The following is a 14332-nucleotide window of genomic DNA, read 5'->3' as shown; positions in this document are numbered from 1 at the left end:
TATGACCTGAGAATGTGAAACACCTATTTTACATTTTCAGTTTGCTCTCTGTGTGAACGTGTCTTTTATCTTTAACATCACACAAAGCTGGAAGCCATTACGGGATATATTTCTTGATAATTGAGCTGGTAGGAATGCTGTTCAGTTCAGTAGTAGGTCATGTTTGAATTGGTGAGGTTATGCATAAATAATCAGCTCAATTAGGAGAAACAACAGGTCTTTGTCAGCTGATTTTCTTCCAACTGTGAAATCAGTACAGTGACAGGTTAGTAAATAAAGTTCTTTATTTCTGTCATTATTATCCCCATTTCTAGAGCTTAATTTTGCATGTTAATTCAAATTCCATTTCAAATTAACATTTCCAGGCTAATGTCCATGCCAACATTATTTGCTTGTTAAGATGAACAGGGACTGGTCAGCCTTCTTCCTTGCAGAAGTTGTGTATCCAGACAAGCACTAGCTGCTAGAAATACAGAAGAATAATGAACATAATATTTTAAGTTAAAGTGAGTTCATTTTCTGCAGCTGTGTAATTACTGTAATCCACAACAGACTGGTCTGATAATGAGTTGCACTCTTTCTCTTGGAGGGGGTTCCTGAATCAGCTCCTTTTTGTGCTTATTTTTTTCCCATGGTATCACTAGGCAGAGTTTCTGATTTTTGCTCTTGCTAGTCTGTGTTGGTGCTGACACAGGGTGATTCCAGGGATTTTTACAAGGAACACTAATATAACCCCAGGGACTCTGGAAGATTCCAGACCTTAGCATGGCTGCATTAATATAATAAAGTGCCTGCTTCTGCAGCTTGGCCCCAGTTGGTGATGGCCAATTTAATTAATTGAGTAAACAACTTACATGCTAGAAAACGTAAGTATATGGCTGGCCTGGCCAGTCAGCTGAAATGCTAAAAAACCCCATAAAATGTCTTAGTGAAATAAATGTATGTACTGTTATTATTCCCATCATGAGTTTGACTCTGTGTTTCCAGTTTGTCACCATCCTTGAGACCTGTGGGGGTATTCTGCATGTACCATGGCTTTTTTAAGCTCTGTAAAGTCTGATATTTTTGTCACTGAATTTGACTTCAGAGCTTCCATTGACTTCAACAATGATGGATTGTAGCCAAGAATCTCTAATTGTATGTGGCCATGTGGTGTGACAAATGTCTGTATTTTTTCTTCTGTCAATGACTTTTTTACCTACAAAGTTGGTTCCTGGTCCTGTTGGAGTCAGAGGGGAATGTTTGCCACTGACTTTAGCTGGAGATGAGGAGCTCACTCATTCAGGACAATTTTGCAATGTACCATTCAGTTATTTGCAAGGATTCAATCTTCATCGTGTTTATCAAAGCATTAAAATGTTTGCTTGCCGTGATTATGGGTAGTTGCATTGCATAAAGATAGCGTATTTTAATCTGATTTTTCCCTGCAGATATTGATGAGTGTGAAGACAATCCTAACATCTGTGATGGAGGCCAGTGTACAAACATCCCAGGAGAATACAGGTGTCTTTGCTATGATGGATTCATGGCATCTGAAGACATGAAGACTTGCATAGGTAAGTGAAAGTACATATTTTCCCATCTGCATTAACTAGGGAAAAATTATTTATTAAGGCACTATTTCCAAGTAGGCAGACAATGATGTTTAAAGACTATTGCTCTTATGTCCTAGTTTTGGCCACCTGACCATAGGACCAGCCCCACTGCACAAGCTATGTTTATCAAATGCAGATGTAATCTCTGTATATCCCTGTAGATTGGGATGCAAACATGATGATCTACAGCATTGTATCTTTGGGTCCTCTCCCAGTGAGGTTTTTACGCAGCTCAGATGAAAGAGTGCTTGTGGAAAGGAAGTGCTGGTGGATGACACTGTGGAAAATTTCTAGCAAGATAAATCACCAGTGCTAATTTAAACTTGTCTCTAAGACAAAACTATGTGCAAGCTCTGTACCTTGGTAGAGCAAAGTCATGAAACAGTGTATCTCCAAACCCAAATGTTCACATCTAAATGAAAAATCTGGGGTGTATTTGAGGATAAACGTTTGTACAAAACAAGATATATGCATGCATACATGAATGCATATACACACACATATACATAGAAAGCATCAATAAATAGTCATAGTCATTCTTTGGATAATATGCTGAATCTTAGCCTCTATTTCTGAGGAAAGTTGGAATTAAAGGTATGTTAATAGAGATATGGTAATATAGTAGTGTTAAACCAGATCTCAAAATGTACACTAAGTAAGGAATAACTAACCTAAGCGGTTTTGTCTTTGCTTACGTAGACCCATTTTTGTACCAAAACATCATATCTCAAGAGATTTTTGCCAGTTACTTTCTAAGAATTTTATTTAATGAATCTTAAATAATGGTTTTTTTAGATGTTAATGAGTGTGATCTGCATCCAAACATCTGTCTGAGTGGAACCTGTGAGAATACTAAAGGCTCGTTTATCTGTCATTGTGATATGGGATATTCGGGCAAGAAAGGCACAACTGGTTGCACAGGTATGTTTTAAAGTTTAATTATTAACTTTTAGTTAAACTCATGAGTCTGCATGCCCTTTTCTCTAGTATTCAAAGCCTCCTCTCACTGTGCTTCTTTTCACTTATTTGTGCTAAATATTGTATCTCTTACCCAAATTTGCCGAGCTTGTGTTCTGCTGAACTTCAGTGGCACAGCATTCAGTGGCACATGCTGCTTCTGCTGAAACGAGTGACAAAATGTCACTGGGAACAAAACTGGGCCTATTACTACATTGCTGTTGGTCTAAAAGAACAGAAAATGCATTTGCCTGTAACTTGACAGACTCCTGAGGACCTCAGTACATTTGGATTAGTTAATTCTATATTATGCATGCAAGTAACAGGTATCTGTTCCGAGCGTTATTTTGGCAAACACAGATGGCTTGAAATATGTGCTAAAATCTATTTTCAGTTTTTGCAAAGTGGCAACAATACAGCTACTCAACTACATTATATCAGCAAAATCAGAATTTGCATTTTTTCATGTATTGCCAGCAAACAGAAATGAGATTCAAATATACGGGCTCTGAGGGCATGATATTAGTAATCCTAGTGCTGGTGTCTCAAGCCAAGGTGTTGAGAGTCTTAGGCTTTGCCCAAATATGAATGCAAACATATGTTTAATATAATTTTTAATGTATTCTTAGGGTAAACACATTTCTGACAATGTCTTTGAGACAAACTTTTATTCTTAGTCTGCCCTTATTGTACAGAGTTAATAATATACTTCTGTAAGTGCCCCAAATACATGAAGCTAGTTTTTTACAGCTCTCATAGAACAATCTGAGAGCTGGAGTTGTATTGGACCATGGACGAATAGTTGTGCATTAGTAACAGCTGCCTTTGACTTACATATGAACTGATCTAAATCCAAGGAATCTCTAAGTGTACCCTGTAGACCAACATTTCAATGTTCTTTGTTTCTGTGCTAAATTATATGAAGATCTTCAGTACTCTAGACCTGAAAACCCCTGTGCTGATCAGTTACACGTGGTGCAGCTATCACTCCCAGCGTGATGAGTGATGGTCAGAAGCAGTCAGGGAAGATGAAGCAACTAGTAGAAGGTAAAAGACAGAGAAAGGTCATGGACACAAGGGAGGAATCTGAGGTATGGCTTCTGTGGAACTGCCTGGAAATAGCCCCCATTTTGGCAGCATGTGATGCAGGGTAGTGGCAAATGTCCCAAGCAATACTTTTTTGTTAATGGAGAGGCAGGGAAATCCCTCCCTCCTGGTCCCAGCCAAGCCCAGCCCTCTGGATGGACGCTGCCTGCCATGTGGGCTCTTTTCACCGCTTCGCACATCTTTATCTTTCCCTCAGCCCATCCCCTGCTGCTTTTGGTTATATGCCGGTGTCCCAAGGAGGATGGCACTCACCAGAACAAACACCAGGACACCTTAATTACAACAGATGCTGTAGAGGGGCTCAGTAATTTGAAAGAGGCCAGAGGTCTAAGACGAAAAGGTGAAGTATCAGTTATGCTGATACAGCGGAGATGGGACCATACTCAAAATAAATTACCAAAATCTTTTGGATTCAAATAAGAAAAGGGAGGAAGCAGAGCAGGAACTTTCTAGGTTGATTTCATGCTGAAGAAACTGTGTGGATACAGGTCCCATTGTGACTACAGTGTGCAGATTCTCGTTTTTAAAAAGTCTGATTTACTGGTGGAGACCTTTGAATTCCCCTCCTCACGTTTGCACAGTATTAGAGCAGAGCTGAAGTTCCCAGGCTCAGGTGCTGCAGACCATGAGAGCATCCTTCAAGACTTCTTCTGGAGGGACCTTGCCAACAGCACCTTGACCCCAGGATTCAATTCTTGTCTTAAAGACAGATCAAAAACATGCACAGTCTTTAGGAACTCCCGTGGAAAAAAATTACAAAAATGTGTACGCTTTGAATGGGAGTTTCTCTGTTTCATGAGAACAACTAAATAACGTCCTCTGGGTTCCATTACAGTTTCGTCTAAATATTTCAGCTCCCTTGTCGTTACTGATTGTTTCCATTTTAACAAATAAACATGTTTTTTTCCCTATCATTTAACAGTATTCAGAATCCACCCACTGACTTACATTCCCATCCCACACAGATTTTAGTTCCCCCCCCTCCTCAGTTCTTAGTAAGAATGGGGACGGAGTTTAGTAACAAAAATATAATTTAAAAAAAAATGCAAAAATATACATTGTAGATGCAGGTTTCCCAGGCAAAGTGCTACACATGGTTTAATTTCCATTCACAAGGCAAACTGTGGCAAGACTGGCTTAGATCAGTTAGTTCATACTAGATTTTTCTAAGCAGGCAATGGTACGTAGCCACTAGCGAGAAGATCGCAAAGTTTTCCCCTATCCCGGTTCCAGATTGCCCAGCTTTATGACAAATATCTTGTCCCTGCTTTTTCTGTCAATAAAGTATACATGTACTTGTGCAGAGATGAAATCCTGTATTGGCACTTGCATTTGTATTTTGTGATTCATCACCACTCTGGAGTATTGCCTGTAAATTTGCAATATTTCACTGTTGATGTAGGGCCATAGATTTACTTGCTCTGATATTTTCACAGAGGAACAAATTCTTCTCTGACTCTCTTCCCTCCATCGTTGCCAGTTAGGGCTGTGTGCACAGACCTCCTGTTTGCTCCTGGTAGAGCTGTGCTTGCACAGGCTTAGGGCGCTCTTCATAAGGCCCTCTGCAAGGGCCATGCTGGTGTGCCGTTGGGAGAAAGGCTAGCAGAAGATGTTCAGCTGTGGCCTTGGTGTGGGGTGTGAGGTTAGAGAGTCTGGTCTTGAACGTTACTTGCTGCCATCCAGTGAGGATGTTGATAGTGGATAAAGGAGGAGTGAGTGCACACTGCATACTTGCATGGCTGACAATAACATAGTTATAAAGAGGACACCTGATATGGTGAAAGGAAGAGGTGAGCCCTGTCATTTGCCCTCAGAAATAGGTCCATAAAGTTTTGTGACTTGTACAATGTGCTTGCTTCTCTCCCCTGCCTTTGGCTTCCGGCCATTAATAATACATTGTGTTTTAGTCTTGATGGCACAAAAGAGTTCTGGTGTCAGTGAGACAAATACATTTCTCCTTATGAATCTGGGAGCTGGCTGTGTCAGGCCAAATACCAGAAGATAATAATACTAAGATGCTGCTCGCCAAATGGGGGTATTACATACAGAAGGAGCATATTGTGAGTAGGCATCTGTCCAGCAATAGCATGCTGCGCCCCAGGCTGATGACGTAAGGATGGATGGCAGGCAAGAACTGAACTGCCCCATGTGAAACTCCAAGAGGTGCTTACAGTGCAGTATGCTGAATAAAATCCAAGAGTGATTCCAAAAGAGAAAACAGTTTTACAGGTATAGAGAACAGACTAGGGGACTTTTTCCATATATTTTTCTACTTGTGTGAGCACTAAGTTGAAATTTACGGTCTTCTCCCTCTGAAAAGCCTTCCCTTTTACCTACCTGATTACACAGGCAGCGACCCAGGAGGAGGAAATGCCTTGTGACTTCCACCAGACGACTGGCCCTGTGAGAATCGGGCCTAGGCTTGAAATACCAGTGAAACGTCAGTGCGATAAAATGCACAGATATGCAGAGAGCGCCAAAAAAATTAAGAAGTCAGAAAATACCTAAGGGATTTGCATCATTCCTGACAAACAGTACTGATTTATAGGTGGAGACTGAATTAAATTCACACTGCTGAGAATCCTTATAGACTGCTGAAGCCCCAATGAAACTTAACAGAAAATGTAAATGGTACACAGAGTACCTTGAAGATTTCATACCCTGTGATGAACGTGTGAATTTTTCTTGGTTAATGTTCACTCTCATTCTGTTCAAACGCAGAGGAATGACTTAGGTGTTTCCAGAGTATAGGTGAGAATACAGTGACTTATCCCCATGCTCCTCTCTGGCCGAGTGTAATGATCCACTTCCAGACTGCGCAGAGATGCGCTGTGCAGATACTGTCTAGCCATTTCTTTCCTTTGGTTGCCACATTTGCAAGCATAGTGCCAACATGACAGCTATATATGACATGTATTTTTGTTGCACATCCACAACCCTAAAAATGTGTGCCTCTGTGATTAATGGGAGATACGCTTTATTAATTGCCAAAGGCTTGAGAGAAAAAATATTTGTCCAGAGAAGAGAACTAAAGGAGCCAACAAAATAGGGTGACTGACAGTTTTTTTTCCCCAGAGTGCTTGGGATTGTTATGATGTCAGATCTGCATATTAGTTATCATGCGTATTCTCATCTGTTGTAGGCAGACAACTCCCTTAGTATTAATGGGAGTTGTGCAATTACAAAGCTGAGAACATGTGTGCAGCAGGACTGGAGCACAATGGGACCGGCTGAGGATGCAGTGTCAGTCTTGGATTGGAATGTCTTTATTTCCCTTGGCTTGTCACGGCCTCATAATGGAGGCAGAAGAAGAAGGTTGATATCAATCAGTGACTCACTCCTTTACTCTTTAGTGAAAATCCCCCTGAAGTCAATGGGAATAGGCCATCATTGTGTGAAATCCTGACTTGACTAGTGTCCTCCTGTGTGCTCTTTGGGTCATGATACCTTTACTCAGACTGAGTAATGCCTTTCTCTTCAAACACTTACATGAAAATAGTTGCAGTATTTGAAGAGTGTAGTACTGTTTGTACTGCCATGCAGACAGCACAATCTGGACTCTTGCTCTTATTAAAGATATTTATGTTGAGTTAATTTTTCCCCTGCAGAGCTCAATGTCTCCTTTTTGTTTCATTCTCTGAAGCCATAATTCAATACTTATGGCAACATAAATCCATATTAAGCTCCAGTATAAGCAGGCATAAATTCCATTGATTTCACTGCCCCATTTACACAGGACCGTGTTTGGTCTGAGTTCTCTTTTGCCTTGGAAATAATTGCAATGCAATAAATTTAAGCTTATAATTCAGCTGTACAATGAAAGGAGAGAATAGGGATTATAGCAAAACAACACCTGAGTTAAATGCAGATAGCTTTGAAAATAAGTAAAATCTGGGATGAAGCCAGTGATGGTATTTTATATGCCTCAATCAGCTTTCATTCAAGTATCTGAAAACCTTTCCACGCATCAATGAAATAAGCCCTGCAATGTCCCTGTAAAGGTAGATGGTATTAGAAAATATATTTTGCATTCCCTATTTGATTTTTACCCAGGCAAAAAGCATTGAAATCTATTGAATTTTTTTCCTGGAAAAAAGCTGAAAAGGATTTCAGGATTTTGTTCAAAGCAAGCGGAATGGCATTTCAGCGCATGATCTCTGAGAAAGTTGATCCCATTATAAGTACCTGTGTTTGGATATAGATTTGCGCTCGCAACTTTCATCCTGCAGAAAATGCCAAGCTTTTTAGTGTGCGTATCAAACAGCTGATGGGGGAACAAGTGTCCAAGTGCAAGGGCACTGGTGTCACGGTGCTGCTGTTCCACTGAGAGATGTTAATGGGGGCTCTCAGGTGCAAAGTGTTAGCAGATCAGTGCGAGGTGGGATGGGATGGAGTCCACAGTCACTTTATATAGAGTTGAAAATTTGTTTTAGATTGCCTTAAATTTGAGCCTGAGCATGACTTCATTGCGGTGTAGCTGTTGCATGCAAGTTTCTGTTTGTGTTTGCTGGTGGTTTAAAAAAAATTCTTGGCAGAAATCTCTCCACTGATGATGTTTTTTGTGTTGTTTTGTTGTGCTCTGCAGGGTATAAGGAAGCATGTGATTGTTTGTATGTTTCAAAGCATCAAATAATCAAATGCAGTGCAATCTTAATGTTAGCAGTGGTTTAACAGCTTGGGTTTTAAAATCATGTAAAGGTTAAAATACAGAGTGTTTGCCTCAGCTTTTTTATGTCAATGTATACTGTAGCTGACCTCTCAAAATTCCTTCTAGTCTTTCCCTTCAGTCTAAGCCAAAGTGAGGGTTTTTTTCTGACCACCCTTAAGATTTTTGACAGACACTAGTTTCCTGTTTAGGGTGATGTTATCTTCATATGAGTTTCTGCACATGCTGAAGGCAAATATGCTCTGAGATTATCTGCTCCTGACCCTTTTTTTAAGTTTTTCAAAGTAAGTGTCCATTCGAATGTTTTCAGGCTTGTTGGTGCAGTCAACATTCATTAATAGCAGATTCCAGCTGCCAGATTTAGATTTATATCTAGACTTCAGCATTCGGATTATGGGAATACTCATGTCTGGGGTTTTGGTTCAGAGCAATGCCTCATTTAGAAGGAAACCCAGAAAAGAAAGATTGGATGCAATTTCACTATACAGACTTAAAAAAAAAAAAAAAAAACACAACAAAAAAACAAACACAAAACCAACCAAACAAAAAACCCCAAACCAACAGTGGGTTTGGGTAATTTCCGGAATTGAATATTTAATTGTAGGATGACAGATGTGTGTTGTTTGCTTCTCAGAGTCACGTGAGGCCTTTGTGAAAAGACAAAATATGTGTACAGGGCATAGAGAAATGACACAGAGGCTTTTGTCTAAAGAAGGGTGGGCAGAAAAACCTAAGAAAGGGTTATGAAAGAAATGGTTAAGATGATACCTGGACACTTTCCCCAATGGCTTCACTCTCTTGCCCTCTTTAAAGAGCTAGTTGTTTTTAGGTACAATGGTAGGGAAACTGAAGTCTGTGGTCTTGGGGCTGAGAACCCCAAGGGTTGTTACATGGTTGATGGGTGATGCCTTTTCTTAATCATCTTCTTGAGAGGGGTCTGAGCTGGGATTTTGTGTGTGGAATCATGCAGAGTCTGTGAGCTTGTTTTCCCTTTCCATCAGCTATTGTACAGAATGAGATGATTCGGCTTACTGCAACAGCAAAGGCACCTGGGAGGGCTGAAAAATTTGATATAAATATTAAGTGGTTTGATGTGAATTCTAGATAATTTACATCCTGCATGGAAGTAAAGCACAGTTAGAGAGAGCTCAGTTACAGAAAACACTGTACAATCCGTAGCTCAGATGTGTAAGAAAATTCCTGCCAGTTTTGTTTTAGTTACCAGTAGTAATTTCTGAAAACTTTGCCTTTGAGTTTATACATTCTCCAAGTACTTATATGGGGTATTAATACTGTTTTGTGACAAGGAGGAATGGAGTTCAGTTTGGTTTTTTCTGTCTATACATTTTGACATTGCCAGAGAATGCCCAAGAATGAAAATAAGGTGAAAATAGCAAGTACTAAAATAGAATGTGCTGGCATGAATGCATATGTTGAAGATTGGATGACTTGCTGCCTGATGTCTCCAAGGATGCTGACTTTTTTCCACTGTGTTAGGTTTCCTGGGTTCTTAATAAACTGCATGCCTGATGAGCTTTGTGTCCATCAGCTGTCACGTTAAATACAGCCTGTCCTCCACCTTCCACACAGTCTCTGGCAAAGTAGAGCCTGGCTTCATTAACTGCCTAGGGATAATCCTAGGAGGAGTTTGCAGGTGGTGCCCAGCTGGTGTTCATCAGCATCCTTGCTTCATTCCAGGAGTTCTTGGGTAGCAGAGTTGCCTCTGAGACCTTTTAGCAAACTGTGCAATGTAGGGCCACCCAAGTCCCTCTCTGTGGACTTCAGGATGGGCAGTTGGGAAAGCTGTCGTCTTTCACTCAATCATGTTAAGGTATGGTCAAGATGCAAGCCAGTACATTGTAGTGGTATCTTTCTATTGTCAGGGGAGCACAGGTTTTCACACCAGCTTTTAGTCATCAAATTTGACCCACAACCTATTGCAAAGCTGCTTGACAAACATACATCCCGGAAAGCTGAACACCTGCAGTGGTAATTTTTATGGATGCTAGTCCTCTTCTTCCTGAAGGTTGTGGCCTTACATTCTTTCTGAGTGCACCAGTTAGAAAAAGAAGGAAAACCTGAGTTACTGTTTTCCTTCTTGAATATAAAAGTTACCAGGCTTTGGAGTGAACTGCAGAAATACTGCTTTATATGCCTATCAGAAAAATAGATAGTGTAGGCCAGCACATGTTTGAAATATGCTATGTGCTTCTTTGCTTTTCTTTGTTGTGATTTTATTTCTCTTCTGCTTCATTTTTAAATGTCATGTTGTAAAGAAATGCAGGCTTGCTTTCCTGTTCATATTGTCTTTCTTGAGAAATTTCAGTATCGGTTATCTGGAGATGAGAAAGTTTGATCCATGAGCTCTTCAAACATCTCTGTGTTTTTACAGATATCAATGAGTGTGAAATTGGAGCCCATAACTGCGATAGACACGCCATATGTACAAACACAGCAGGAAGTTTCAAATGTAGCTGCAGCCCTGGCTGGATTGGAAATGGTATCAAGTGCACAGGTGAGGGTCATGTGCATTTGTATTTATTCATAAGGTCAGACCAAAACTGGGTCCTAGCAGTTCTGAAAAAAACAATACCACACCCACAAATTGAGAAGAAAAATGGTTATGAAGCTTGTTAGGTCGATTTGACATGATCTGTCGGAGGACAAATTCTCTGCCATGGTAACTGTGAAATCAGCATTATCTCATGTCTGGCTTGTGAGATGGTGAAAACAGACTGGACCATGGAGAGAGACGCTGTGTCCTTCAGAGCAGCTGATGGGAGGCAGTGAGAGGTCTCCTGGTGCTCCCTGTGAAAACAAGATACAGGTCTCAGTTTTGAGAGTGCCCTGCAGTTTCCTCATTCGCAGTTACCTTGTCAGACTTCTTCGTTGGGCTGCAAATAAGCTGTGCCTGCTTTTCCACTCTGATGACCCCACATATGTGTGGGTTTTATTATGAAAAATTATTTAAAGTAGAGCTTCTGTGTGCCATACGCTATTTAAAATTTGAATTAATGGTGTGGTTTTTTAACTAATGTTGCTTTTTTCTTTTTTTTTTTTTTTCCTTTTTTGTTATTTTAAAGATCTGGATGAGTGCTCCAATGGAACCCACATGTGCAGCCCACATGCTGACTGCAAGAATACAATGGGCTCTTACCGCTGCCTGTGTAAAGAAGGTTATACTGGGGATGGCTTCACTTGTACAGGTGAGCTTTCTTAGGAAAGCACTGGATGACCCTCAGTGGTCCCTTGCAACCTAAGTTAGTCTATGATTCAATACACAAAAATAGCCTTGAAATATTGGAAATTATTCTCTAGTATGTCATCTTCCGTTGTCTTCTACTTCACCTAAGTTGCCGTAACTTGAAACAAATACTGTGTATTACACCTAGTCTAAAGCAGTCACTTTTTTCACTTGATAAAATGCAAGTTTTCATTGACCTTTTCTTGTTAGTTGCAGTGGGTGGAAAAATTATTAAAACAATGCTTGATCGTGTAATTTGGCTAGTTAGTAAACCAGTCCATTGGCTACCCCTCTTCATATTTAAATAATAGGGCACATGCATTAAAATTACTTCATATAATTGCCTAAAAATGTTTGTTCTTTCCACAAGTGAGTCTGTGCTGTCTGCCCTCTTTAGTGCATCATCCTGAGAGATGGTGTCAGGATGCAGTGCTGACATGTAGAATGATGGAAGTAGCTGCTTCTGAAACCTCATTTTATAAACTCTAAATGTGATTATAAAACGTTGCTAGAGAGATGTTTCCCACCCACACTTCAGTCTTCTGCTTTGAAGAACAGATTAGCTCATGTAAGCTTAGTCATCAGGAGCCTTGCTATTACACTAAGGATATTAGCGTTGCTGGTGATGCTATGTGCAGGGTGACCCTGTTTGGAATAAAGCCATGCAACTGAGTGCTGGTGGGCCAGGTTTTCAGCTGGTGCAAATCAGCAGCACTCTATCAACTACAGCAGGTTTTTATGGCATCTGAGAATCTGGCTCAACAGGTTTAAGGCTGAATTTGAATAATTCCAAATAATAAATGGACCCTGGGATTCTGTTTCATTTTCTCCATATAATTTACTCTTGAATCTGATTCAGTTACCTTAGTGGCCTTCATAACCCAGTACTTTTTGTTAATTTCCCATATGATGATTTCCAGGAGTCTCTAAACTACCTCTTTCAAATGGAGTGCTTACAGAGTTTCTGCATACAGTAGAATTTTTTTCTTTTTTTTTTAAATTGTATACTTTGTTATTCATGGATTCAAGAGGTGGCTGGGACTCAAACTAGGGCACGCAAGTGTTCTGTAAGCCCTCTGCCAAAGCATGCAGCATTCACCCTGGTAGGTACTACCTTTGATTTGCCAGCCATGGACTTCTACAAGCTCACACTGCTAGCCAGACTCTGTTGCAACAAGTAGGGTGTTTTTGTGATGTATAAAATTTCAGCTAGAGAGTAAGGGTCACAATCTATCTGAAGGGCAAGCGTAGTCCAGTAGCAAGGCTGGTTTTCTCATCAGCTGTTAACCTGCAGTTTAATTTTGATCAAGTTATTTTCACCTCAGTGCCACTTTTTGTCAGTGTTTTGTATGTTTGGCATGGAGACCGCCTAATGCCATATGTTTGCTCATTGCACGATAAACCTCTTTTTTCAATTGCTGCCTCTAGGCTTTGCTGTAATAGAAACAATAACTATAATAAAATTCACGTGCTCATTCTGAGTCTAAATTTGACCCTGTGTACTGCCTCCAATTGTTATTAACTGTAGCTACTTTAGGAGTCTGTGCCTCTCTCTGATTTTCCTTTTGATTAGAAGCTGTATTTTCAACATGTCAGAAATATACCAAAATGTTACATGTGATAGCCTCTGCACCTAACTAGATTGCAGTTTCTTCTGCAGGTGTTCATAGCTAATAGAATAATTAAAATCCTTGGAACACTGCATGCTTCAGCTGAAACAAATGTTGGTGAAAAAACCATGTTTACTGTAAACCTGCAATTTCTCTTCCTTTTACAGACCTCGATGAATGCTCAGAAAACTTGAATCTCTGTGAGAACGGGCAGTGCCTCAATGCCCCTGGAGGATATCGCTGTGAATGTGATATGGGATTTTTGCCAAGTCCAGATGGGAAAGCATGTGAAGGTAATGCTCTGTAAGCTTTAAACAACACTCAACAAATTCTGCCTTAATAATATTGTATGTTTGAAACATTTTACAATTGGTTGCAGTTGTGGTTGTATTGAGAACTGCATGAAAATTGTCAATAATAGTGACTTTTTTTTGGTTTATACATTTACTATCGGTGTTCATCTACCTATTGTATATAGAGAGAACAGCTTTTTGGAGCCTATCTTACAACATATTGTTTGTGAGTCCGATTGGTGATCCAAATGGTGCTGTCAGCTGCCATTTCATCTTGGTCATTTGTATGCAGTTCTTCATTTTATTCGTAACAGTTAAACAGAAAAAGTTGTTACTTTGCCTTGGTGTATATGAAGCTGAAAAACACTGATTTGGTAGCTGATACAGTGAACATGCTGTGACAGCTTCTGTGAGGTGCAGAATCAGAGTTTGAAGCCTTGAATAAAGTTTATATGACCACCAAAAAAAAAAAAAATCCCATGAGTATTTGTTCAGTTTTGAAAGTGAGTTGTCAGTTAACTTTGCAACTCGTTCGTAAGAGCTTTGCATATGCAAAAATTCACAAAAATCAAATAATAAACATGTTAACAACATGATTAAGGTCATATATTTGATTGTAACTTTTGAAATCCTCAGCTGATATACAGCTAATCAGTTAAGTCAGTCAAGAAGCAGCAGCCAAGTCATCTGACACAGTCGTAACTCATAGTAACTGGTATTTGATGGAGTTCATAAGGACATCACTATAAATAGGATTTTTTTCCCCTGAAGTGTTCTGTGTATTTTTTTTTAGTAATCTACCAAGAGAAATAATTTATGAGAATGTATTTTTGTGTAAACTAAAACAATATTAGGTTTCA

General features: G+C 39.8%; 1 protein-coding gene across 1 annotated transcript in view; it reads left to right on the top strand.

Annotated features, from left to right (window-relative positions):
- The window catches only part of FBN1 (fibrillin 1), a 157504-nt gene that overhangs the window by 105140 nt on the left and 38032 nt on the right, over nt 1–14332 (top strand). Inside the window, exons 30-34 of the mRNA XM_059823839.1 lie at nt 1431–1556; nt 2391–2516; nt 10718–10840; nt 11409–11531; nt 13347–13472. Coding sequence (XP_059679822.1) covers nt 1431–1556; nt 2391–2516; nt 10718–10840; nt 11409–11531; nt 13347–13472 — 624 coding nt within the window. The remainder of the gene's footprint in view (nt 1–1430; nt 1557–2390; nt 2517–10717; nt 10841–11408; nt 11532–13346; nt 13473–14332) is intronic.

The sequence above is a fragment of the Gavia stellata genome, chromosome 13 (genome assembly GCF_030936135.1).
Source record: "Gavia stellata isolate bGavSte3 chromosome 13, bGavSte3.hap2, whole genome shotgun sequence".
Lineage (NCBI taxonomy): Eukaryota > Metazoa > Chordata > Aves > Gaviiformes > Gaviidae > Gavia > Gavia stellata.
The sequence above is the reverse complement of the archived record's forward strand: the minus strand, read 5'-3'. Positions and strand labels throughout refer to the sequence as shown.